The sequence below is a fragment of the Bipolaris victoriae genome, assembly GCF_000527765.1.
Source record: "Bipolaris victoriae FI3 unplaced genomic scaffold scaffold_29, whole genome shotgun sequence".
NCBI classification, from domain to species: Eukaryota; Fungi; Ascomycota; class Dothideomycetes; order Pleosporales; family Pleosporaceae; genus Bipolaris; species Bipolaris victoriae.
Window position 1 is genome coordinate 256,194 of NW_014575363.1, and position 26,044 is coordinate 282,237.

At 50.6% G+C, this 26,044-nt stretch overlaps 10 protein-coding genes across 10 annotated transcripts; 5 read left to right on the forward strand and 5 right to left on the reverse strand.

Annotated features, from left to right (window-relative positions):
• Window positions 1-42: 42 nt before the first annotated feature.
• COCVIDRAFT_95482 (hypothetical protein) lies at window positions 43-6,384 on the reverse strand (the record flags this gene model as incomplete). Its single annotated transcript, XM_014702653.1, has 6 exons — window positions 43-971; window positions 1,024-1,142; window positions 1,190-1,934; window positions 1,985-2,216; window positions 2,266-3,540; window positions 3,586-6,384. 6 exons carry the CDS (start codon window positions 6,382-6,384, stop codon window positions 43-45), a joined length of 6,099 nt encoding a protein of 2,032 aa, XP_014558139.1.
• A 211-nt stretch (window positions 6,385-6,595) lies between these two features.
• COCVIDRAFT_95463 (hypothetical protein) lies at window positions 6,596-7,573 on the forward strand (the record flags this gene model as incomplete). Its single annotated transcript, XM_014702654.1, has 2 exons — window positions 6,596-6,747; window positions 6,805-7,573. 2 exons carry the CDS (start codon window positions 6,596-6,598, stop codon window positions 7,571-7,573), a joined length of 921 nt encoding a protein of 306 aa, XP_014558140.1.
• A 241-nt stretch (window positions 7,574-7,814) lies between these two features.
• Window positions 7,815-8,215, reverse strand: COCVIDRAFT_95254 (hypothetical protein; the record flags this gene model as incomplete). The annotated part of the gene is made up of 2 exons (XM_014702655.1): window positions 7,815-8,054; window positions 8,186-8,215. The coding sequence occupies 2 exons, from the start codon at window positions 8,213-8,215 to the stop codon at window positions 7,815-7,817; spliced, it is 270 nt and encodes an 89-aa protein (XP_014558141.1).
• A 553-nt stretch (window positions 8,216-8,768) lies between these two features.
• On the forward strand, window positions 8,769-9,691 carry COCVIDRAFT_25421 (hypothetical protein; the record flags this gene model as incomplete). The annotated part of the gene is made up of 2 exons (XM_014702575.1): window positions 8,769-9,053; window positions 9,146-9,691. 2 exons carry the CDS (start codon window positions 8,769-8,771, stop codon window positions 9,689-9,691), a joined length of 831 nt encoding a protein of 276 aa, XP_014558061.1.
• A 99-nt stretch (window positions 9,692-9,790) lies between these two features.
• On the reverse strand, window positions 9,791-11,052 carry COCVIDRAFT_95288 (hypothetical protein; the record flags this gene model as incomplete). The annotated part of the gene is made up of 2 exons (XM_014702656.1): window positions 9,791-10,105; window positions 10,174-11,052. 2 exons carry the CDS (start codon window positions 11,050-11,052, stop codon window positions 9,791-9,793), a joined length of 1,194 nt encoding a protein of 397 aa, XP_014558142.1.
• Window positions 11,053-11,710: 658 nt separating this feature from the next.
• On the reverse strand, window positions 11,711-12,481 carry COCVIDRAFT_14800 (hypothetical protein; the record flags this gene model as incomplete). Its single annotated transcript, XM_014702556.1, has 3 exons — window positions 11,711-12,073; window positions 12,329-12,394; window positions 12,428-12,481. The coding sequence occupies 3 exons, from the start codon at window positions 12,479-12,481 to the stop codon at window positions 11,711-11,713; spliced, it is 483 nt and encodes a 160-aa protein (XP_014558042.1).
• Window positions 12,482-13,687: 1,206 nt separating this feature from the next.
• COCVIDRAFT_14801 (hypothetical protein) lies at window positions 13,688-14,479 on the forward strand (the record flags this gene model as incomplete). Its single annotated transcript, XM_014702557.1, has 1 exon — window positions 13,688-14,479. One exon carries the CDS (start codon window positions 13,688-13,690, stop codon window positions 14,477-14,479), a length of 792 nt encoding a protein of 263 aa, XP_014558043.1.
• A 355-nt stretch (window positions 14,480-14,834) lies between these two features.
• Window positions 14,835-19,778, reverse strand: COCVIDRAFT_95436 (hypothetical protein; the record flags this gene model as incomplete). The annotated part of the gene is made up of 2 exons (XM_014702657.1): window positions 14,835-15,935; window positions 15,990-19,778. 2 exons carry the CDS (start codon window positions 19,776-19,778, stop codon window positions 14,835-14,837), a joined length of 4,890 nt encoding a protein of 1,629 aa, XP_014558143.1.
• Window positions 19,779-20,374: 596 nt separating this feature from the next.
• Window positions 20,375-23,504, forward strand: COCVIDRAFT_25425 (hypothetical protein; the record flags this gene model as incomplete). The annotated part of the gene is made up of 3 exons (XM_014702576.1): window positions 20,375-20,444; window positions 20,644-23,011; window positions 23,063-23,504. The coding sequence occupies 3 exons, from the start codon at window positions 20,375-20,377 to the stop codon at window positions 23,502-23,504; spliced, it is 2,880 nt and encodes a 959-aa protein (XP_014558062.1).
• A 1,541-nt stretch (window positions 23,505-25,045) lies between these two features.
• Window positions 25,046-25,926, forward strand: COCVIDRAFT_14804 (hypothetical protein; the record flags this gene model as incomplete). Its single annotated transcript, XM_014702558.1, has 3 exons — window positions 25,046-25,214; window positions 25,582-25,667; window positions 25,849-25,926. The coding sequence occupies 3 exons, from the start codon at window positions 25,046-25,048 to the stop codon at window positions 25,924-25,926; spliced, it is 333 nt and encodes a 110-aa protein (XP_014558044.1).
• Window positions 25,927-26,044: the final 118 nt, after the last annotated feature.

The following is a 26,044-nucleotide window of genomic DNA, read 5'->3' on the forward strand; positions in this document are numbered from 1 at the left end:
ACAAACACAAGATTCGTACCTCCATTAAGCCGATCCTCCACTCTACGACCCAAAATCCATCTTGAGCGCAATCTTGGGCATTCCATCATCCTCCCTATTAACTTCCTGTCTCCTAGGCCCTTGCCCGCTCTTCAACACCCCTTCCATAAAGCTTCTTTGCTCAGGCGTCAGTCCAGTCACCACAGTCCTGAACGCCTGTTGATCGGCACCAGCAATCTCAAGTAACCTTGCCGCTGTTTCCTGGGTTGCCTTTGGTTCATTCTGTGCGCGTGATAGCAAGGCAGGAATGATTATTTTGCACGCAACTTGTCGTTGTGCTGGCTCTGGAAGAGTTGAGATGAAGCTGACAAGTGTCTGGGCAAGGGTTGTGCGGGACTCCTCGAGGCCTTCTACCTCTGAAGGTATTGCAAGGAAAGAGAGGGTAGGCGGAAGAAGAAGCTTCGCAAGACTTGTCTCAAAAGCGCCCTTCTTGGGCAAGAGGAGGAGGGAGCGGCAGCATCCAGCAGCTACCTTGCTGGTGGTGACCGTATTAAGACAATCGAAAAGATCATCAGCAAATCGTTGGATGAGAGGGTCGTTCGGTGTGAGTGCAGATGAAGCAGAGCTCAACAAGATAGTAGCCGTGAGAATAGTGTTCTTCTCGCACGCAAGAGCAGCGTCGAATTCCCGCTTTTGGGCATGTCTGAGAATAGCAAGGAATCGCGCCAGCGTCGCACGCAATTGCTTGCCAGTGTCGTCTGTGGCTTCAGCATCTGGCGCAAGACTGCTGATGAAGCGCTTGAAGATTGGCAACGCCTGCGGGATGACTGTTGCTTGGCATTCGCCAGTGCCGACTATGGATGCAAAGATGTGAAGAATGCAAGCATGAAGGTCGGCTTTGATAATGGATGGGAAGACTTGTGCAGCATCCACGAGAGCAGACAATGCCGTTGTGAGCAGAGCAACAGCTTCTTCGTTCATTTCGTGGCGAGCTAAGGATGCGAATTAGCGAACATTCTTCTCAAACAACAAGAGAAACCCTACCTTTAGATTTGCTGTCTTCCAACCCGGGTATTAGACCTGATAGTACTAGTACCATGATCTTGGTCAACTCAAACAACTGGTCAATGTCTTCTGAGAGATGTTCGTCTGCGGATGTGGTTCTATGCAAAGTTAGTGAATTTAGAGCGGTCCGGCTTGTATCCCTTACCCTTGATCCCTCCTTGCAGATGGATGGCCAATGCAAAGGTTTCGTGTGATTTGAACAATGACTGTCTGTATGGTCAGGCCTTCGGTGAGCACCAACCGATCAAGCATGTCCATCGTCTCCGAGAAGACAACTTCTTGGTATATGGCATGTCCGGACACCGAAGGTCGCAGGATCTTTTTCAAAGCCTGAAGTATTTCCAAAATCTGCTCTTTGGATGCCTGGAGATCACCTGGACGGCCTGCAAGGGCCTCAAATGCAAGACCGAACAGCACAAAGAAGAAGGCAACAGGCTCGTCGCGATAGTTGATATGGTCAGCCCTTGGGTTCGGATCAGACTCGGACAGTTCGGTCTTTCCATCAAGTGCGTCAAACACGAACTCGCTATCCTCTTCGATGAGACTAGCAATTGCATCGACAAGGTTGAGCCAGGTGTCCTGATAAAACTTTAACAGGGTTTCACGGTTAAGCGCAGCATAGATGGTATCAAGGCTACCAGAAAGCGACGCAGAACCCATAGAGGAGGTAATGTCGGGTTCGAATCTGAGGCGAGCGTATTCCCGCAGCGATGCAAGCCAAAGAGGTGTCAACTTAGCAATGTGCGGCTTCAGCACGTCTTTAAGGTAAGTCTGCTCGGCACTAGCAATTTGCAACTCTGCCCAGGCCGAGAAAACTGCCATCTTGACCATGACCTGAGCATTTGAGCTTAAACCTTTGAGATCGCCTATTGAGGCAGTCTCAGATTCGCCTAAGCCGTGTTAGTCAAGTATGGGGATGAAGGAAGGGCAGAAGACATACTGGAGAAGTTTTCGAGTGCTGAGACGAGCAACTTGAGAATACGGCCCATTCGATCCACATCTGTTACGATACCAGTCGCAATAAATGTAGCACATACGTTTACAGCTTCAGCTGCAAGTTCTGGTGATGAGTCTGCTGCAAAAGCTGGCGTGAGTGCTGAACCGATCTGGGCTTGGTATTGTTCAAGTAGGGTAACTTCAGCAAAATCTGGATCAGGCGTTTTGCCGAATAGCTATAAAATGAGTTAGTTGACGTTCCACACGCCCAATATATGTGCATACCTTGAGGACTTGGTCAATGATCTTGAGACCGCGTATCCGCAGCTGAACAACGCCCGCAGTAGATGCAGAGAAGGCAATGCGCACGACATCGGCTACCCTTTGCTGTAATGCCATCACACAAGGCGCTTCTTCTCGGAAAGCAGCTTCCTTACTGACCATTGCAACAAGCTCACTCAAACAGTCCATACCAAATGTCCGGACTTGCCACTTGAGCAGCTCTTGGCTCACTTGTACGCCATCTCCTGACTCAGCACCTGGCGCATTTGACGCAGATGCAAAACCTGCAACTTCCTCGTCCTGGATCTCTGCTGCGCCCGCTTTCGGCTTCTGCTCAATCTTGTCCTGAGTTTCCACCTTTTTCGTCTTTGTCAGGACGGAGTGGCATCGCTGCACCCATGTTGCTGTGTCTGACAGGCCGGTCTGATGTAGCCAATTGCGGATAATATTTCGCACAACTTCATGTTCTGGATCACGGTCAAGTACGTGCCACAGCTGATCCTCTAAACCCGGCTCAGCCACACGTATAATCTCCTCTGTATTACGCCTCATGATATTGTGCAAGCCGTCGATAGCCATATCACGGATCTGTGTTGAGCTACTTTCTACAGATCGCTGTAGATTCTTGACATAGGCCGAGAAGTCCATGTAGCCTGGCGCATAGAGCGAGATATGTTCTTGACAACGCAGACTCTCGATGACAATAAGTTCATCGGCATCGCTCTGAAATAGCCCCACAAGGGTCATGATCAGATCTCTTGATTTTGCGACATCCTGTAGATCTGGCCCCAGTACATTAATATTACTGTCAACACATCGTGCAATAACAGCAGGAGTCGGTATATCGATCTCAATGTTTGAGTATGGAAGAGATGCCGATTCTTCGTTGTGTGTGTCTGCAGCGTACCAATGCGCCAGCATGCCGAGCGTGCTTGTAACATAGCTTGAAAACGATAGGCCGGCAGAGTCAGCGACTCGCGACAGGCTATCCATTGCCCAGAAGTGTACAACTGGATGTGGATCATCGCCAAGAGACGTAAGTATCCCCAGTATGTTCTTGAGATGGAAACCAGCAGCCATCCCACCAAGCTGGGAGTGTATGCAGCCAAGGGCAACTGCATATCCAGAACGAGCATTTGGTTCGCGGTTTGCAACGATTTGATCAACCAAATAATTGACTTCAGTAGTAGTGAGTGTATTTCCAGAGCTGTTACACAGGCGACCTAGGGCCTCTCCTGCAAGGTTTCGAATGAAGGGGTCGGGCAGGATTATGAACAACTATTTGGATCAGCGAAGAAACAGATAATTTGCTGGGATACTCACGTGCAACAGATCCTGCATAACCTTCTCAACCGCTGCTCCTTTGAGACTCCCGGGAGCTGAGCGTGTCTCCTTTACTGCAACCTTCAGTGCGGACAAAACCGCATACGCAATGTTGACCATCATGGCAGTCTTTCTGTTGATATCCCGCTGCAAACTGCTTGCAGAGAGGAAAGACGTCATCTGCTCCAAGATGCTTTCTTGTATCCTAGCAGTCTGCAAGGGAAGACAAATAGCAAACAGTTGAAGTGCTGCATTGACCACCTCAGTGGCTGGCGGATCTGGAAGCTCATAAGACTCGTCTGACTTCCTGATATACAGTGAAATCGAGTCATGTTCGCGAGCTCCACAGATTGGAGAGAGAAGGGTGCGGTCGATAATAGCCTCAGGACCATGTCGGGTGAGCCAGTGATGATGAGTATGGGTCTCTTGCTCGCCTGGGAGAGGTGTAATGTCATATCCGCGGACTAATCCAGTAACACCAAAACCGTGGTTGTCAGCCACCTCCCAGATGCTCTCAAATGTTCCTGCAGCACTGGCAATGGCAGTACTAAATGAGCTTGTGGTATAATTGTCGGGCTCTGCAAAAGAAGCGATCGCAAAGGGCAGCAAGTTGGTCTGTAGTAGCACTTCCGTACTGCTTGCTGGGCTGAGCTCAACGAGCTTGGTGTAACATTGAAGAACTCTCCTCCGGACCATCAGATCAAAATCATAAAGTTGCAATGCTGGCGAGAGCCTTTGTGACATATCATCAGTCGTCTTCTTTGCTGGCAATGTATTCAAGAACAACGTCGTGTTCTGGAGCATTGCGGCCAACCTCTTCGTTACGTCCAATGTCAGGATCCGGCTGTTGAACTCCAAGAACGTTAAGATTGATCCCAAAGCACATTCTCGGACATGTGTCAAGAAGCAGAGCTCTAGGTAGTTTCTTTGAACCATGTTATCTCTGTTGAGTGGCTTGGGTAGCGCATTCTTCCACAACAATAGTAATTGCGATAGATGGATCTTAACAAAGTTTGGCCCCAGGGTCATCAGGCCTCCAATCAAGATCCAGGCGACTTGTATCTGAGTAGAACCGATTCTCAGATCGGAGTTGCTGGCCGATTTTAGTAACGATGTGGCTTGTGAGAGCACCCTTGAATTTACATCCACGGAACCATGTAATGGTTGCGAGGTCGACGTGCTCAGCACAGCGGAGAGACCGTTGGCCAGACCAACGCATTTCCTGGGCGACTGTCGCGGCCCTGCGAGAAGACCAAGTTCTCTGTTAACGCTATTCATGCATATAGTGACAGCAGGAAGTAGCTGTAGAGGACAAGCAAGAACGAAAGCGCGTAGACAAGCGGATGCTGTCACTTGAACAGTGTAACTCGGATGCTGCAAGACTTGAATCAAGGCATCTCGACAGGAGTCTGCGACTACATTGGTAGCCGATCCAAGACTGCTAAATAGAGAAGACAGCGTGCTGAGAGCGCCAATCAGTGTCTGTTTTGTAGGCTCTGGGCGCTCCTTCAACACCTGAGGGTAATCCTTGAGGATATCATTGACCAGAAATCTCACGGCATGCAGTTGTCCAGACTCTCCAAGCAGGCCGCGGCCAACAACACTCTCCAAGATGACTGCGACAAACTTTCGTGTGCTGAGAGTGCGATAGCGGTTCTGTACAATGATGTTGTTGCTGAGAACATCAACAAACAGGCTTCGCGCAATGTCCGAATATTTGCTCTCAATGATGTGCTCGCCTAACCCCTTGATTGTCTTGATATAGCACACCGCAATTCCAGCCCTAGTACGGTTGCCAGCCTGTGGTCGACAGTATTGCGTTGCGAGCAATTTGAGAAGACTCTCAATGGTGAAAGAAAGTTGCATTGCAGACTTCTTGGGCGCAGGTGATTCGGAGCGTTCCATGATGACATCGTCGCCATCGTCATCCCCTGGCTTTTTGCTCTTTCTTTTCGCTGTCTTCGATCGCGTGAGGATAGGAATATCGACCGGTGCGTTCTCGGAGTAGTTCTTTACCAGCGCAGCGCTGATGCACGATGCCACTGCATGTCTCACAGACGACGAAGGACTGTCTATAATCTTCCAAACTACGTTTTGTAGCTTATCAAAGTCGGTCGAGTTGTCGAAGAATGGTGTGTACCGAATCAACTGCTCGAGACAGTAGCAAGCAGCCGTTTGAACAATATAGGACTTGTCGCTGCCAGCATTGCGAGCCTGTTTCCATGCATCTCTTGCGATCAGCTCATCCGCGTGGGAGCTGACCCCTTTGAACACCTTCCCCACGGCCTTGAACAGCGCTGCCCTCAGACCAGTGTGATTCTGCGCAGACTTGACGAGTCCCAACAATGTCTTTACTGCTAATGGCGACAGTTGAATAGCGCTATCCCCTGCTGCTTCGAAAATACAGCCCAAGCAATGCGCAGCCGCATGCTTGGTCCTTATATCCTTCTCGCTCTTGCCAGCGGCATTGAGTATGTTTACCGAATCATTGATAGATTCGAATAGCAGCTTCCTGTCTCCCTTTTCGAATATGCCTGCAATCGCTCGTCCCAGGTTGTTTCGAATGACACGCGTGGGTGCGGGGGATGCGAGGTTGACAATCTGGAATATCTCCTTCTTGATGTAGATCTGATGCGCCGATGCGCCATCGCCGTCTAGAGCAGCTACATGACGCGCGAGGTCAGAACTGAAGGTGAGCAGGTACAGGTCCTGCTGCTCGGTGGGGAGGGCGTGGAGCTTCTTGATATCGAGTTCAGGGTTGGTGGGGCTTTCGTCGGCGGCCTGGCCGTTTGTTGCCATGGCTATGTGTGTCCGGCGTGGGCCTCCAGTGTCCCGTGGTGAAGTTGTTGGCACTAGCTGCTCATGCCCTGATGAGGCTCGTCATGCCAGATGTCGACTGTGGAGTCGCTGGCGAGTGCATGTGGGAGTTGCGGACCTCCGTCTTGGCAGGGACGATGATCTCCAACTTTTCGGGTAGACGCTCCATGTTCCCCAGAGTCAGTTGCCCTACATGTCAGCTCCATTGCGCCGCGCAGTAAGAACTGCAGTCCTCAGCAGTAATGTGGCCAATTGCCCCTGCCGTCATGCTTCGCAGTACAGGGTGCGCATAGTGGACCAGGTGCGGTGTTTGAGCACAAGTCCCGCCTTACTATCAGGCCACTCGTACGGTCGCCCTTGATGCATGCACAATAATTGGGATTCGTTCTGACTCGAAGACAGGAAATGGGCTACGATTAAACACGACAAGGCGAAGAATGATGCTGGTAAATCGAAACAGCGGTCGCTAATGACCCGCGACATCACCAATGCCGTCAAACTCGCTGGGCCAAACCCTGATATGAACCCCCGCCTCGCTCTCGCCATAGCTACTGCAAAGAAGTCGGCCGTACCAAAGGCTTCCATTGAGGCTGCCATTGCACGTGGACAGGGTCTCTCTGCCACAGGCACTGCGCTCGAATCCCTTGTTCTCGAAGCCATTCTCCCGCCATCCATTGCGACTATTATAGAATGCCAGACCGACAACAAGCTGCGTGCATTGGCTGACCTCCGCTTACTAGTCAAGGAAGCGGGCGGCACCGTCTCCACAGTTGCCTTTATGTTTGAAAAGAAAGGACGAATAATACTTCGGAAGAAAGATGGCGTGACCGTAGATGAGGTGCTGGAGCCGGCGCTGGAAGCGGGCGTATTGGATGTAGACGAGGATGCCGAAGGCCGAGTGGTCTTGTACACTGAGCCAGCCATGACGAACAAGACCGCCGAAAAATTGACCAAGGACGTTGGTCTTGAAATCGAGGAGAGTGAGATCATATACGACCCTAATGAGGATACCAAGGTCGCACTGGATGACGAGGGCGCAGCAAAAGAGCTGAGTAATTTCTTGGACGAGTTGCAGGAGGTACAGGGTGTGCAGGGTGTATACATGAACTGGACCAAGGGCAGCATAGCAGAAGAAATGTGGGAAGAGTTGAGAGGAAAGGTGAGCGTGTGATATGCTCCTCGTCTCCACCTAGAATTGTGTATGATACAGTATTGTACGATAATGTACATATCTCCTCAAGCGCATCATGATATCCCAACGCCATCCATGCCATTCCTTGTGCTCTGATGCTTCATAGTCTCCAGGAGCTGCAATATTGTTGCGACTCTGTTCCTTTTTCTCTTCTCATCCTACGGTCTGCATGTCATGACGCATTCCATGTGCGCAAGCATCGCCCTTTGGTATATTCCGCTCATTCTTCCCTAGTCTGGCCGCCCATTTCCCTCAGCCTCTCCCTCTCCTCTCTCCTGCGCTTGTTTTCCAGATTCCTCGCCTTTATCCTCTCCAGTTCCTTTGCTATCTCATCGCGGTCATACGGAATCTTGTGCGTCTGGCCCGGCTTCGGCCAAAAATCAGGAACCGTGAATTTGCCGTCAAGATTGGTACCGAAGTAGTACATTATACTGATTGGGAAGAGAATATACATTCCAAACTAGAGGTACCGAGTCAGTTCAATAGATCCGGGTCCAATTGGGGCGGCGGGAGGTGGTGCGGAGTGAATGGCATGGTAACGAAGGCGAGTTTGGATGCGGCGCACATGATCATTGCGTAAGAAAGGCGTACCTTGAAGACCTCGAGATTTGGACCTGCCATATTTGCGGTGTTACGACAAGGAGCGTGGCTTTGCAAGGCGTCTGGCGAAGCTAACCGGGCGGCTTGGGGTGGAGTGATGATGGAGTCCAAAGAATCTCAGATCTCTGCTCGGCGATGGTTCGGTGATATCTCTCGCAATGGAGAAATCACAAGGGCTCGATCTAATCTTCAGCCCTACATTGTCCCCACCACTCGGAACTTGGGGTAAGCTAGCAATAGAGCTTCACATGCGTGCGATAGATAGACACAAGCTTCGTCCACGATACTTCTTCGTATCTTACCATGTCTACACCGCGTCTAGCACGGAAAGCGAAAATTCTGAAGTCCGATATGCATTCTCCCCTCTCTTCAAATAGAATAACACATAATTTCCTACCCGGATGATCCAATCCCTCTCCGCATTCTAAACCTCGGCTCAATCCATACCTCCCATCCGCATTCTCCACGCGAGCAGCACAACCTCTCCGCACTATCAAAGCATCTCACACCCATACACTTCTGTCTCCGGAACCCACTATCTCTGTCCCTTCGCAGACCACGCCCAAAAGTCACAATGGCCTCGGAAAGTGCCATCCAGATCGAATACCGCGGTAAAACCGCAACCATCACGCTCAATGCTCCCAAAAAGCTCAACGCCCTGGGCGCGAAAGAATACTACCAGCTTGCCAGTGCCATGAATGAGGTCGCAGCCCGCGACGACATCTGCATCACCATCCTAACCGGCAAAGGCCGCTTCTTCAGCGCAGGCGCAGACGTAGCTTTTGGCGCGCAAAAAGACGCTTCAGCACTAGACGAGCAACAAATGTATCTCCGGAGCTTCGTCGCGAATAACCTCTTTGTACGTCTCGACCTTTCTCCAAAAATCCTTATCCAGAAAAAAAATCTTAAAGAAAAAGCTATGGCAAAGCTAATTGAACAAATCACAAACAGATAACCCACGCCTTCTACACCCACCCCAAAATCCTCATCACCGCCCTCAACGGCCCCGCCGTCGGCCTGTCCGCCGCTCTAATCAGCTTCTCGGACTTCATCTACAGCGCCCCACACTCCTTCATCCTCACTCCCTTCTCCTCTCTCGGCCTTGTCACAGAAGGTAATGCCTCCATCGGCTTCGTGCGGCGCCTCGGTCTCGCAAAAGCGAATGAAGCCTTGATCATGAGTAAGCGCATCACCAACGAAGAGTTACTAGCCACAGGCTTTGTGAATAAGACGTTCGATGCGGGGAATGTGAAGGATGAAGGATACAGTGACAGGTTTTTGGGACAGGTGCTGGAAGAGGTGGAGGAGAGGCTGGGGGATCACTTGAATAGGGAGAGTCTGGTGCAGATTAAGGCGTTGATTCAGAAGCCGATGCGGGATGCACTGGATAAGCAGGGAGTTGAGGAAGTGATGGGTGGGTTGAAGAGGTTTTTGAAGGGTGTGCCGCAGGAGGAGTTTAGGAAGTTGGCGTCGGGGGAGAAGAAGCATAAGCTATAGGTTTTCTCTTCTGGTTTGTTAGACCTGTTGAAGATTCAAGGCAAAGAACAATTCTTGCAATCAAAAAATGTCCAATGATTACTGCTTGAATCTCACTACTTATCCAAGCGACACCCCCTCCGTGGCCAACAGCTCTCCCCCCAACGCATCCCTCGCCGTCGGACTCACAGGCTCACTCCCCAACTCCTCCATCGGACTCGGCCGATGCGGCGGCGGCGCACTCTGCTTCCTCTTCTTCTCCTCTTGCTTCTGATGCTGCACATAACTCGTATACCGCAGCGCCACAAACAACATAAACGCCGATACTCCCACTGTAATCGCCGCGCGCCTCGTAAGCACCCAGCGTAGCGCCTCGACTTCCGAGCGCGCATCCGAATTGAGCGCGACTGTAATTTTGTAGTTGAGTTCTTGGATCTAAAGCTACGTTAGCCACATGTTCTGTATCCTCTCAAAACAAAATATAGGATAGAAGCAAAACATACCTTCGTCTCCATCGCCCTCTGCTCCATCCTCACTGCCATCTTCCTATCATCAAAAAGTCCCTTGAGCTCATCCTTCAACCCCCCGGTTTCCTGGCTCAGTCTCTGCCCCAGAATATCAACTTCATGCTGCAATTGCCCTCTCTCCTGGCGCATGCGCTCCATCTCTCCTTTACGTGCATTCCCGATTTCAGTCTTCAGCTCGCTGCACGCGGCGCGGAAGAGATAGGTCTCGTTTTCGACGTTGGATTTGCTGACAAGGCCTTCGCGGGCGAGCGCCATATTGGAGAGGAGGGTTTGTCGCACAGCTTTCATGATGGTGATGGATTGGTCTGGGGTGTAGGAGGATTGGGAGAGTTTGCGCACCAGGCCGTAGGTGTCGAAGTGGTGGACGTAGGGGGGTGTTTTGAGGTGGGGTGGTTTGTGGGATTCTTCTTCGGCGGCCGTGGGGATGTGGAGGACACTGTCGACGGGTTTGGTGTCGTTGGTCTTGAGGGGCTCAGGCGGAGGCGTTATTATGGGTTTTTCTTCAGAGGCGCTGGGTTTGTTGGGGGTTGGTGGGCTGGATGTTGCTGCTGGCGCATTGCCTTCTACTTCTTCTTTGCTAGGAACTTGGTCTTGGGAAGGCTTTCCAGCGGTTGCTGATCCCTTCTCTTGGGTCTCGCATGTCGCGGGCTTTTGCTGCCCTGAAGCAGCATGCTCATAGGCTTTCCCATATCTCTGTGTGCTGGGTTGTTCCAATTGACATGGCGTTGTAGTCAGATGCCGCCGTGCTTGTCGCGTATGAGGCGCGTTTCCTTTTACTCTAGAGGCATGTGTGCGTGCCGATTTTACTGGCCTGAATAGCGTTGGCCACAGAAACGGCAAATTTGGTGCGCTCATGTTGTTGGTGAAGAGTCAGAGGAGCTCAAACTTTGGAGGTGATTTCGTCATTTCAACATTTCGGGTGATGTAGGGACAGCTAGCGTAGCGGGGATCTGACGGGAAATGATTCCCCTCAAAGGCAAAGGTTAGAATTTAAACCCGCGAAAACCAAACCTTGAATTACTGAACGCTAACAATTTTCTCCACATTTACTATGTAAAGAAGTTATTCTAAAATCTTCACTAGTAGTTGCATCTCTAGAGCTTAATAATGCTCTATGAAGCTACAGGCATGGATGAACACAGGTCGAATTCCACATTAGCAATCTCGATTTAAATTGCACAACCACGAAGAGATAAAATTGTACACCACATATGAGTTTGTACCAGCAAACTTGTAAACCCGGAGAAAATCTTCGAAGTTTTTGTTCACATAGCTGTCTTTTGAGCTCCTACTTCGACTCAGAGTCAGCAGGCAACGAATATCCCTGCGCACAGGATATGTCATTTCGTATATCACGCACAACGTCTACGGCACCCCAACTCTTGATAACTTCCTCAAAGTCCACTTCCTTGATATACCGCTCCATGGCGGCAACCTTCGTTTCTCTACGCTTCTCTACAGCCGCCACGCGAGCTAGCTGGTCGGTTTGAGAGTCCTCAAGGCGCCTCTGAGACTACCTGAGATGCCTTTGCAGATCCTGTCCATAGTTTAGCGTATCTGAGAAAGTGGCCAGGATCGTGTCGAACAAGTTGACGACCGTGGTGAGCGAATCACGCAAAATGCTGAGGCTGACAATGCTGTCATGGAACTTGTCCCAATCCATCTTGCTGTAGAACGTCTTGAACGTGTTTCTAAGCACCAAGCCGTCAACCCTGATCGTGTTCTTGAATGCAATAGCTGAGCCACTTCCAACAGTCAGGGCTGCAGCCGCACCCACAAACATGACGGCGGCAGTATCAGCAGCCAGTCGAAAGATGTAGTCTTTGAGTTCCTTTCGCTTGGCCGCAAGCAGCTCGTCAATTGGCTTGCTCTTTAACTTGCAGGCGTTACAGTCATGCTTGATCTTTTGGAAAAGTGCCTGCAACTCCTTGCATGACTTCTCAAGGTCATCATTGGCAGCACCGACATATCACGACGCATAGATGATGGCTTACTGCGTGCCCGTATAGAAAGTTTCCCAACGAATGTGATTATCTTCAAGCCTTTTGACGCAGTGACTCTAGACCAAGACTGCGGAACCGATGCGGTTTACAGCCTTGGAGATGGACCTAAATATCTGGACCTACATTACCACCGTCTCAGCCATGCCTGGGTGTAAATGATATGATTCATGGGTGTTATTGTAGGCCTTGAGCGCCTGCACATGTGGTAGGACCATGCTAGCTCTTACAATGTCGAAAAACTGACAAGTCTTCTCAGTCCCATCCGCCAACTGGGTCGCCATGATTGGATGGGCTTGTATGGCGAGTTGCATAGGATCTTCGATCTGACCTTGGAAGGCGTCCACATCGTTATCTTCCCCTCTTAGAGCTTCGAGCGCGAAGAGTGTCTTTGCTGTTGCTGCGGCGCCGCGGTCCCCAAGTACAGCAGAAATGTTGATATGAGGGTTGACGTTGAGCAGGCAGAGGACCTCTTGTGCATCCTTCAGCAGCTCTGGCCATTAAATACCAACGATCACATCGGCATTGAACGTGACATCGTTATATCTCATCCTGTCTATCTTTTAGAGTCATCCAAATATTGCCGAACTGGGCACTGTGTTTCTGTACAAGACCAGCCTATGAGATATGTGGTTTTGGTTAGTATAATCTAGCTCAGCTAGCTGATATGTCCGCTCTCGATGCCCATTGAACAAATAATCCAGCTAAGCTACCACATATAATAGGTATGACTGATCTGACAAGCTGACTGGACTAAATGCCCATTGATATGGCTGCTCCGACTACTCCAAGTACCCGCTTCCCCAGCCGTCTCAGCTAGACCAATGGACATCTGGTGCAGCTAGACTGGTCAGATTAATGGGTGCATTAATCATCGTCCAAAGTAGCAAGCGGGACGGTTCGTTGGCCTGTCGCTCTAAACGACACAAACCAATCACGTTCGGAACCACACAGCGTCACCGATCACCACTGTACTCATAAACTTCAAACTTAAGCGACGCCATGCAGGTGATATACGCATGATGCAACAGTTTGCATCAACTTTGACAAACTGAAATTCCCCTTTGGTAGCTCTGACACAACGACATCCCACACACATCAAGAGTAGACCCTCGCCGATCTCGTATCTTGAGTTTCATGGCGTCTCCAAAGCCTTGTCATTCTCGAATGACCTTGTAGAGTGGCTGAGAAGCTGAAAGGCTGAGAGACTGGAAAGCTGACTATATACAGTGTCTTGCAGCAAGCTAAAGCAGAATCAAGGATCGAACCGCAAGACTTCAAGGGCCTGGACTTAAGCATTATAGATTTGAGAAATCATATAAGATGAAGAGAATCCAAGGCAATAGTCATCAATCAGTCCCCAACCTAAACATCCTTTCTTACTTGCCAAACTGGCCGAAGCATTTAAATTTGATTCCTGGTGTGGTGATATCAACAAACGTGCAATCACAGCACTAACCTCCGGTCGAACCAACCCTAGTGTCACTCCAATGGCGGATAATAAAGTCATCCCCGTCTCAGAACTCACCAAGTATCCCTGCGATACGCAGGGGGAGACAGATCCTTCTTTAGGCCCTGTCCCGATCTCCAACCGAGCCGGCACCACCAGCGATAACAACACAGACGAGCCCGACTCCATCGTCGTCGGCTACGACGCCATTGTTCCCCGCTGGGATATCCGTACCACCAAGGGAAGAGTCCTCCAATACTTTGTGCAAGAAGACACCTTCACGTCTCCCGAGCAAGCGCGAATCGCAGCTAAAGCCTTCCAGGAAGCCGCTGATACATGGAACGAGCTCGAGCCCGGCGTCTCCATCTCCAAGACGAACAATCAGGATACCGCACACTTTTACCTCGTGTACAAGCCCAATCCTACCGTGGGACCGGGCCGCAACACGCTGGCGCGCGCTTTCTTCCCGCATGAAGTCGACCAGGACGTCATTGTCTTCTCGCGCGCCTTCGATGCGGACGCCGTGCACGTCTTGAAGAACATCTTCCAGCACGAAATAGGGCATATACTCGGTTTGCGCCATGAGTTCGCCATTACTGGGGATGCGGGCAACGGTCTCCCGCCAGAGGGCGAGGGCGCGGTTCGGTTCATGGGACCTGAATCGCGCCCAACGAAAGACCCTAAGCCGATTATGAGCTGCAACTTCCCACCCACGATGCAGGACACCGATCGTGAGCAGATTGCTAAGTTCTACAAGCTGAGAAATGGGTATAAGATAACAGGTGGTCCAGTCACTGACTTTCAGCCTCAGATTCGACGGAGGAACAGGTAAGGTGTTGTTGTAATGATAACGTTGTAAATTGAGCCGAGAAGTGCGCCAGGGATGACGTCTAACCCCAAGTACAATACAAATAAAGATACAAGAAAAAAGCTTCGTCCACTTTCATACATCGCCTCCTTTTTTCCGTCGTAGATTCCAACCCTAGCAATGAATACTTCTTCACTTAGCAGTTTGCACTTCCGCCAACGCCATGCAAATGCATCAACAGGAAGTTCCTCCCCTTATCCCCCACTTGCAGAGAAAAAAATCAAACAAAACTTTTGTGTGTATGGTAATCAAAACCCTGGGTATATTTTTTTCAATGCCGATTGAACACCAAACAACAAACAACTTTTGGTGCGCAACATCAGACGTCGTGTGAAGAGCTGCTAATGGAGCTGCGGCTGGTGCCATCAGTAACATGAGTCGCGATGCTAAGCCGCTGAAACGGCGAAACCAGATTCTGTTCTCTGGACGGTGGGCTCGAGAGGCCTTGACCTGCAGGTGGTGATATTGGTGGTGGGTAGCTTGGTGGAGCATTGCTTGCACCATATCGTTCTCGGAGACGTTTGATCTCGCGCAATCTGTTGCGCCAGGACGAGCTTGATTCGCCTCCTTCGCGGATGAACCATACGCTAGAGAAGACCACTGCGTTGATTGCAATCAGACGGCAGTAGTCTGCAAGGTATTTGCCACAAAGAATTTTGGTCTCAACAGCAGGGGATATGTCGGGGAAGCCAGGCTTTGAAATAGCCTGTACTTTGTAGTACCGATTTCTGCCCTCTGGGTCTGCATCCAGCCGGCGGTCTACAAAGCTGGCTCGCGACTCTGGGGAAATGACAATATGTACGTAATTGAACTGCGAGGGAAAGGTATCAAAGTTGTAGGGTAGGCCGGAGTCGTTAAAGATGATGTTGACGAAGTCGTTGCCGATATGGCGCTTCTTGTTAGGATAAGTCATTTCATCGTCGCGGTTCGTAGGCATCATTGTTGGGATGTGGAAAACGAGTTCCATACAGCGATCACGCCAACAGTACGTGAACTCGCCGTCCATGTCTTCGCGTGTGTCGAGACCTCCAGTGTTGAATTTGGCGCCCTTCAAGCGGCAGAGGGTGCCTAGGTCACTGAGGAATGATGTGTATGCTGGCGATCCGATATCATTCATGAAAATCTCCCGCTCGTTTGTTTGCCCTTCACCAATGTAGATGACTCCTACTTTGTAGTTGTCAACCGTTGCGATTCTGTCAAAAGAAGCAATAGCACGGCGTGTTGGCTCATCGTCGGGTAGAGGAATTGGCGGATTAGTGAGGTCGAGAGGTGCGTAGAAAGATTGAAAGATGTCTTCTGGTAGAATGCCAACATAAGAGTCGGAATAAAATGCTTCGGAAGCAAGACCAATTGTGATGGGTACTTGATGCCGTGGGGGTGACGTAAGCAGTGGTCGGACTTTGATGTATCTAGTCCCGCACTAAGGACATTTAGCAGACTGCTCTGATCTGTTCGATGGTGAGGGGTTACTTACTGGTCGGCGCGTTGTTACGAGAGACGTGCCGGTCCTGGCAGCAGTCTCTATTGTCACTATGCTGTTGCCCACAATCCAAGTCTTTTTCCAAATCTCGCCATCTCCAGGTTTGGCAGAGAATTCTTCGCGTGTCGTCTCATCGCGGTCTGTGTATGCTACCATGTTCATGATATCTACAATGACCTGCCCTTGTTCTTCCATGACTGGACGGCCAGAGCTGTCTGTAAAGTACAAGTTCTTGGTGATCCACGGTATTTGTTTCGGCCGATCTTCCATCTTCAAGGCCATGAACCAGAACGTAATGACATGATAGGCGAGCGAATTCAGGTATTGAGGAAGATCATCCTCAACGCTTCTTGGTTTCGTTGCGCCAAAGTCTGATGTTGCTGCAAAGTCCCTTGATGTACCGCTGTGTCTCAGAGCCCGATGGCCGTTTTGGGTTGGGTTTCCATTCGTGCGGCCCTGTTGATCGCGGATGTGTTGCAAATAGCGGAAGCACACTCCAAAGACAAGCTTGAACTCATCTTCACGAAAGTTCTTGAAGAGCTCCGGAAGGCGAGCCATGGATACCAAGAACTCCAGGATGTGTATCGCTGTAGCTGGCTTCGTGATGATTTGCGACATCTTCTGAACGATGCTGTCGAGAGATTTGCTGACTGAGAGTGGAATTTCAAAACAGCATACAGAGAGCGCGTGGATACACCATTTTGATGTTCTGTCCCACTGTACGATGCCCTGCAGAAATGCTTTGACCAGATCATCTTCCTCGCTCTTTTCAAAGTACTCGTGGTAACTGATGAGAACCGTCAAAGCGTGAAACAGGCAAACCGCTACGTCGGCCTTTTTGAGAAGAGTGTGGGGTGGTGGTTCGTGGAAGCTTGCGTTTCGTACTTGTTCACAAAGAACATTTCGTAGCATTCGAAGTTGGACAACGCAACTGCGGACTAATGCTTGGTTAGAGAGTTGAGGGCCAAGATGTGTAAGAACATAAGAGTATATCTCCCAATCAGGCGGTCTTTGGAGCAGGGAGATGATCAATTCGAGCCACAATGTGATTTCCATGTCCAAGATATTTTCGCTAAGAGGATACTCTGAGGCATCTATGTGTGAGAAGACAACTCGACTGGATTCGTGCGATGGTTCTTCGGGAAGGCCCCTCGGACCAGGATACATCCATAGAGGTGGTATCGGCCTTGATACGCGACCTGCAGCGGCAACCTGGCGCCCAGAGTGGCGATTGAGAGAAGAACGTGGACTAGTTCCAGAGGTTTTCCGATTCTCCCTCCAGGAGGGGTGGTCTTCCGGTCGAGCGTGGTCCCCCGGCGTAGTTTCATCGATCCGTTCAGTAACAGCTGTTTCCTCTGTGCGGCATAACTCGGCAGCAATCCTCTGGCCTTCGGATGAAGAGTTGACTATGAGAGCAAAGCGAGCGTCTGCACGCAAACGGAACAATAGCTTGAGAGCTGTTAGACGTGCATCATGCGCGTATTTATCGCTGCCAGCAATTTCCCGCAACAGTTCGTAGAGAAGGCGGGTCTTCTGCGCTGAATGAATAACGCTACGAGTAAACAGCCGTACATAGACAGTAGTGATTACATTGCATGGGGAACATCCGTCATCTTTTGTGGAAAATGGATGGGGCTGCCACGGTGCGGACGGAACTGGTTGTGCGGGCTGCGGGCGATCCAGACGTTTCTTCAAGAGACGGACCACATGGGAGAAACGATCAAAAGACGCTTGATCGGCAACGTACAGGGCAAAGTCTACGAGTTCCTGCAAAACCTCAATGTCGTCTTCGGGCTCAAGTCGGTTGAGCAAAAGGTCTTGGCATTGAAACACGGCATCACCCTCACACAACAACTCTACGGTACTGTAAGTTTCCCGCAGCACCTGTATCACCAAGGTACGAAGTGAGCGTGGCCGGTTAGAGTCGCTGAAGATGCCTGTAATAAGGCATTGGCAAAGATGCAACCAATCTTCGTTTGAGGGGTTGAGATAGCGTTCGTCTGCAAAGTAGCGGATGGTTCGTTCCGCTGTTGCGTCGCTCACACGATGTGCAAGACGCAAAAAGACATTCATGGCCGCTTCCCGCTGGACAAAATCAAACGCGTCGCTGAGATGGTCTAGCTTAGCCAATACTTTGAAAATGCCGTCTGCAGCATCTCGTCGCGAAAACTCGTGCTGTGATGCCGTACGTTGATCGTGTGGTCCTATATCGTCATCGTGCTCCATTCCGCCAATAGGCGGCGAGTACGAGGCAAACCGATGCCGGGCCATAGGACGTCCATTGCTCGATCTGTTGTCATCGGGGAGAGATAGTTGTCTGTCAAAGGAGGCTTTCTTTTCGATACTGAGGGTATCTGATGTCTTGGCATCTTTGGCGCGAAGGCGGTCATCATCACGCTCAGCACATACACAGATTACCTCGAGCAAGTCTCCCAAGTCGCTCTCGGCCAGGAGTAAGTCTCTCATACCGTCTTGATCGAGAACGGTGTCTATCAAGCTGATGATGATTTGTTCCTGATCGGTATTGGGCCTTTGGATGGATGCTTTCAGCGCAGGGAATAGTAATGACATGGGCACCTTGGGCAGTTCATTGCGGCCATTTTCCAAAAGAAGAAGACGCAGGACTAGGGTAGTGCCTGTATACATGCTGTCGAGCCTTTTTTTGTCAGCATCCTGTAAGTTGTCCTGCGTGGGGCCATCCAAGAGCATATGCAACAAGACAGATATCGCAGCCTGGCCAACATGGGACTTAAAAAGGTTGCTTAAAGTATTCCACGCCTGGTCTTGAAACCCAGGGATCCTCTTGTGAATTTCGCTCAGAACCTGTAAGCAAGGATGGAGTGACTTCGTGGGCACATGGACGTAGGTGATGATGGTGTCAAAGAGCTTGATTCCACACTCGACGTCAGGCCTGTAAAACGTGGCTTTGCAAATGGCGACAGTTCTTCTGATCAAAAGATCCAGGTCGTCGTCGGTGAAGACCTTGGCGTTGAATTTACAAATGTCAATGGCAAATTGGAATGCGCGGAACATGTTGGCGACCTCTTGCGGTGGGTTCGCAGCCGCTTTCTTTCCATTTGATTTGCTCCTCTGGGCGTTCAAGGCGTCTTTGCTGGCTAGGAAACAAGTGTCTAGCGAGGTCAAGACAAAAGAGACTATGCCCGCCTCGCAAGACTCCACATCGCGACCATCGTGCGTGAGGGTGGTGACAACCTCAAGTCTTTTGTCGAAAAAGCGATCGTTCTTACGCAAACAGGCCGCGTCGAAGAAGACGGTGCGCTCAATGCTGGTCAAGTTGGCGAGTGAGGCGCAGGCCTTGAGGAGCTTGTAGCCCACTTCAGCGACATCGTCTGGCTGCTCGGGAAGGAGCAGGTCACTGGCCACGGACCACAAGGCCAGGACGTTCTGCACAGGGTACTCATGGAGGATGGCGCATATCTTTTCCACAACCGCGGCCCTGTCCGTAAACGGGTGGCTCCGGTCGAGCTGGCCAACAAGGTCGTCGAGTTCTGGAGGCCCACCCGTTACGGGTCTCACAGCGCGTTGGCCGGCGACCTGGCTGATGCGCTGAAGGGTACTGTCGGCTGGATGCGGGCTAGAGAGCGAGTGGGAGCGGATGGTGCCGAGCGAGGGAGTGCGCGCAGGTGTGCTCGTAGCCGACGAGACGGAGGGCGGCGGGGTAGGGCTCTTGAGACGGCCGCCAGTGAGGGAGCGAAAGGCCGTGAAGAGGGCCTGGGTGGAGGAGCGGCGGTCTGGGGCGGCATGGTCCAACGGCGGAGACATGCGTCTCGGTGTCGCGAGAGGGGCTCGGCTCGTCGTGGGAGAGAGGGACGGTGGTGAATGCGGTCCCTGGGCTGGCGGGACGGCAGGCGACTATTGCAGCAAAGGACAGAGGCAGAGGAGAGGGCTATGACAGTGGCGCAAACTCATCGAGGCTATCATCCGGGCTGGTAGGCGAGGCGGCGGGGCTGGCGGTGCCCATCTGCTGTTGCGGGCGAGCGAGGGCAGCGGGGGGGCGGGGTGGCAGTGAACGAAGAGGCGGGGTTGGAGAGAGGGCTCGGCCAAGGGGCGGCGGTGGTGTGAGAGGGTCGTAGGGGCGTGAGGAGCGGAGGAGAGAGGAAGGGAGGGCGTCTTGTCATGGCATGGCAGAGCAGACTATGGCAGGCTGAAAATCATCGTCTGGGGTACCTAATCCCTGTCTCTTCCGCGCGCCAAAGCTCCCGCCCACTAGCGCAGTAAAGTGGGTGGCCGGCCCCAAACAGCAACCAACGGCCAAACACTTGTCGTGGTGTTTTTTTCTCCTCGTCGCCCTTTGCCTCGCCTTCGCCCGTTCGTCGCCCCCCTGTGTCTTGCTACTCCCGTGTTCCGCTCTCTTCACTATGGCCACAGACATGGCTACTCTCTCACAACTTCTCCAGGCCAGTCTGGACCCCCGCCAGAACAAGCAGGGTAAGTACCGTCTTTTGTTTATCTCAATCCTTACCATAGTGCAGCATGTAGACAGCCAAAGCAATGCGCATTGGTTCAACTGTCCGCACTATGTAGATGATACAGAATAAGTGTATCCGCACGACTGCGCCGTGTGTGGCTGCATCACTTCCTCTCACCGCACCCCTCCATCGCCTCCCACCATACTCACTTTTCGCAGCCGAAGCAGCCATTGCCCAGGAACAAACCAAGCCCGGTTTCTCCCTCACCCTCCTCCAGATTGTCGCCTCGGACGCCAACCCGCAGACCACACGGTTAGCCGCCGCGCTCTACTTCAAGAACTTCATAAAGCGGAATTGGGTCGATGAAGACGGCAACTACAAGCTGCCCGAGGATGAGGTCGTCGCAATCAAGAGAGAGCTCATAGGTCTCATGGTCTCAGTGCCAGCAAGTCTGCAGGCCCAGCTTGGTGAGGCCATCAGCGCCATTGCAGACAGCGACTTCTGGCAGAGATGGGACACCTTGGTCGACGATCTGATTTCGCGCCTCACCCCCGACAACACCGTCGTCAACAACGGCGTACTCCAAGTCGCACATTCCATCTTCAAGCGATGGCGGCCCCTCTTCCGCTCCGACGATCTCTTCACCGAGATCAACCACGTCCTGTCCAAGTTCGGCCAACCCTTCCTCCAGCTGCTCGAAAACACCGACGCCCTCATCACAAACTCGCAGGGCAACCCCGAGACACTGAAGAATGCCTTTACCACGCTCGATCTCTTGATCAAGCTGTTCTATGATCTTTCATGCCAGGACCTGCCTCCCGTCTTTGAAGACCACATCACCGTCATCTCAGGACTTCTCCACAAGTACCTCACCTACGACAACCCCTCCCTACACACAGACGACGACACTGAGTCGGGACCGCAGGAGTATGTACGCGCCGGCATTTTCGAAGCCCTCATGCTCTACATCCAAAAGTACGAAGATGTTTTCGGCCCGCATCTGGGTCAGTTCATCGAGAGCACCTGGAGCTTCTTAATGTCCGTTGGGCTAGAGACAAAGTACGATATTCTGGTTAGCAAGGCGCTCCAGTTCCTCACCGCAGTCGCCTCGACACAACACGCCACCGCCTTTAACAACCAGGATGTCTTGGTCCAGGTGATTGAAAAGGTCATTCTGCCCAATCTGACATTGCGCGAATCTGATATCGAACTCTTCGAGGACGAGCCGATTGAGTTCATCAGGAGAGATCTTGAGGGTTCAGACAACGATACCCGCAGACGCGCTGCGACCAACTTCTTGCGCCAACTCATGGCTCGTTTTGAAGGACTTGTCACGAGCACCTCCAAGACCTATATCGATGCCTACCTCCAGGACTATGCCAAGGACACTGCCAACAACTGGAAGTCCAAGGACACTGCAGTCTACCTCTTCACTGCTATTGCTGCAAAGGGTACCGCGACCGCTGGTCAGGGTGTAATGAGCGTCAACGAAAATGTCAACATTCTCGAGTTCTTCCAAGCCCACATTGCCGCTGATCTGCAAGCGCAAGGTGCCTCACCAATCCTCAAAGTCGACGCCATCAAGTTCCTCTACGTCTTCCGCAGTCAGCTGTCACCCGACCTGTGGCGTGCTGCCTTCCCGCTGCTTGTCAACCAACTAGGCGACGAAAACTATGTCATCCACACATATGCAGCTATTGCTGTAGAACGTGCTCTGTTCATGACCGACGCCAACCGACAGCCCATCATCCCCAAGGCCGACGTGGTGGCGTCGTCCAAGGATCTCCTGGCGCACTTGTTCAAGCTCATCACCAAGAACTCTGCCCCTGAAAAGATTCAAGAAAATGAGTTCCTGATGAAGTGTGTCATGCGTGTGCTCATTTTCGTGCGCGATGGCGTTTTGCCAATCTGTGAAACAGTTCTCCAGAACTTCATCAATATTGTCAAAGTCATCAGGCACAACCCCAGCAATCCCCGCTTCCAGTACTACCTATTTGAGGGAATAGGCGCGCTCGTCCGATTTGGTGCGCCCAAGCACCCTCAGTTCTTCGAGGAGAAGCTGTATGAGCCGTTTGCGGCTTGTCTGCAGGCTAATGTCGAGGAGTTCTCTCCCTACATTTTCCAAATATTCTCTGCATTGCTCGAAGCGAACCCCTCTGGCGAGCTCAGCGAATACTACAGAAGCCTGTTTGCAATCATCATCCAGGGTGCGGTCTGGGAGCAGCGTGGTAACGTACCTGCATTGGCCCGTCTCCTCAGCGCCATGGTGTCTCGTGATTCCCAGCACATTGTCGCCAACAAGCACCTGGAACCCATTCTGGGTATCTTCCAAAAGCTTGTTACCAGCAAGGCACACGAGACTTATTCGTTTGAGCTCATCGAGTCGGTTGTGGCCAATATCCCAGCCGATGCTCTCCAGCCATACTTTGTCACTATTCTCCAGCTGATGCTGACGAGGTTGTCCAACATGAAGACGGAGAACTTCCAGCAGCGCTTCATTGCCTTTTACCACTTTGTCTCGGCCCGACTGGACAAGGGACTTGGCACTGATTTCTTCATCAGTGTCACTGACCAGATTCAGCATGAGTAAGTCGTGCGCTTGTTAAGATATTGATACGGTCGCTAACTTTACAATAGTGTTTTCAAACCCATCTACTTGACGGTCATCCTGCCCGATACTCAGAAACTTGCACGTCCCACTGACCGCAAAACTGCCGTGGTATCTTTTACCAAGACGCTTGGTGATTCGCAAGCGTTTGTCGATCGATACCCCAAGGGTTGGACACTTACGACTCAGCGGTTGATTGAGCTCTTGGTCAATCCACCCGTCCCCACAGCCGCGGACGATATTATCCCGGACGCTGACGTCGATGAGCTTGGTTTTGGTGTTGGCTTCACACAACTCAACACGTGCAAGAAGGCACCTCGTGACCCATTTCCTGAGATTGCCGATGTCAAGCAGTGGGTCAGTCAGTATCTCAAGGACGCAGATGCGCGTCACGGAGGCCGCATTGTCAAGATTGTGCAGGAGCGACTTGATGATACTTCGAAGCAGGCATTGGCAGCATATCTGAGTTAGGTGTGTTTAGTGATGAAGTAGACTTGGATATTGGAGATAAATGAAGTAATCGACGTAAAAAAAGGGGACATGGGTTAATGATACCAGGGTTTTAGAATACTAAGTGGTTCGGAGTTTAAATTTCTCCCTGACGCTTCGTTTAGCAAAATTAAGCAAAGACATAGGCACATAATTCGACTATATAAGCGTGAAACAGCTCAGCGTGATGATGGTGTGGTTGCAGAAGACGTGTCATACTATTTCTGTCTTCGAAAAATAGAATTAAAAAGTCCGATGGAGTAGGAAATGAATAACAATAGGCCATCTTCCTCTTGTTATTGGTAATAAAAGGTACACCATCATCGCCTCCAATTCGAAAAAAGAGGTAACCCATGTAAAATTTCCATCCAAGTACCAAACTATTACCAAGACATGTGTAAAACCGGACAAACCCCTAATTTCTTCTTTGTTTCTTTCTTCCTCATTAGCCTCTTTCCTTACTGCTTATATATGCAGTAAAATCGCTTTTACTTTATCCAGGGTAAATCTTCATTCCAGATTCCCTAGTACAGTCTTTCGTAAGATTTTAGTCACCCCCCCCCCCTCCTTTCTAACTATCCTCCGCCCTACTTTATGCTACATGCGGCAGTTATAGCAAGATACCCGTCCGAAGCTTTGCTTTTTTGGGGGTATAAATCTCACGTCAGCCTATTGTGGGTCTGTGGTGCTAATAGGTGCGGCTGTGCGGATTGTAGAGGCAGTTTTACTTTTCTTTTCTTTTTGGTAAAATAGTGTATGATGTGGAGTATGGCTGTGGGATGGAGAGTGATGAAGTTTGTTGGGGAGTAGGTTGACGTTGTTGTGAGGGAGTTTTGAGAAGATGGAAGGGAAAGGGGAAAGTATAGATCAGCGCTTTTAGGGGCGGTGCTTGGGGCTTAGGGCTTCGGGATAGCTTCGGGGGGGCGCATACAAGTAGCCATGTAGATACGAGTCTGGATTTACTCAGCGGTACAATGTAATTTACTAAAAGGTTAGGTTTTTTGCGTTATCTTGTTGGCTTTTCTTGGATTGCGTCACTTGTTTTTTTTCTTGGCTTGTTTTCGCGTAGATCGTTGTGGTGAAAGTTTGGGTGTAGGGTAGGGGTAAGCGTATAGTATGTAGAACAGTAAGCAAGAGTAGATGTTCGAATGATTTGTATATATGTTTATCAGACAAGATTGAAACAACTGAATGGACTTGGTTTACTGTGTACTGCGATAGCGGACCCCCCCCTGTCCATTTTCCCTCATAATGAGCCAAGCTGCTTGTAGCTCTTGTTATTCGGACCTTTGGATCCACCACGCGCTTTGCAATTACAGCAACTAGCGATTCTCGAAGGAAGCGTAAGCTTTTTGTGTACGAGTACCTTAGTCGTTGTTGTGGATACCTTGTTCGTGTATATATACTTCATGCCCCTTCCACGTATCCATCAGTCTCCCTCTTCTCGTTGTACAACAAATTCAAACACCACCACCACCACCACCACCACCACATATCACATACCAAGAAGAAATAACCGGACAATGCAATTCCTCACATTACTCTCCCTCGGCCTTAGCGCCACATTCGTCCTCGCAGCCCCAACCGCCGACCTCACTGGTGCCGCCCTCACCAAGCGCCAGGCTATCTGTGGAGATGGAAATCGAGGATCGCCACTTTGCTTTGGTGGCATCTTGTACACTTGTACGACGGGTGGGTGGAGGCAGATTTCGTCGCCGTGCCAATAGCAGTTTTTTTGGTAAGTGGACTGTGCTTGTGTGGTTTGAAGGGAAAAAGGAGATGAGGTGAGAATGTTGCTGACAGTGGAATGAACAGGGTATATTGAGAGTGTGTTTGTGAAGTGGGAAAGAGGAGATGAGAAAGTAGGGGAAGGATGGAGGTTAGGGATGCAGATGATGATGGAAACTGTTTGTAAAGTAGGGGTGATTGAGGAGCGCTTTGACTGTTCGTACGCTTGTCTTTATGAAGATATTGCGAATAATGAAAATTTGGGATGCAAAATTTTGTGTTGGATGCTGTCTGGATATGATTGTGACTTTGGTGTGCAAGATTTGGACAGTGGTGATGGGTGATGCAAATGTTATTGATAGGGTGTCCTTGGCTGTAGGAGTAAGATTGTGGAATGTGATGAGACAGGAGAGAGATGTGAGTTGCGAAAACGACATTCTGTGATAAAGCTTGGATTCATCGTGCTGTGGCGAGAAGACAAGTGTGTGTATGCATGGTAGCTATCTGAGCAAGGATGACGTATTCGAAGTTCCACTTTGCTTACTTTGCGTTGGCCAAAGACTTTAACTACAGTATTTCTATGACTGACATCCTATAGGTAATTCCTAATTACGTCACAACTCATTTCTTACATCCTGCAAGAACATTAAAAAGAAATCCATCACATTTCAATTGAAGGTCAAAGTAAAAAGTTGCATCTTCTTGAATTAAAAGTCTTCTATGTCTGATGTGCTTGGAAGAAGAAAGGCTCGAGAAAAACAAGATCGCTTGCTAGATGATAAAGTAGATGCAAT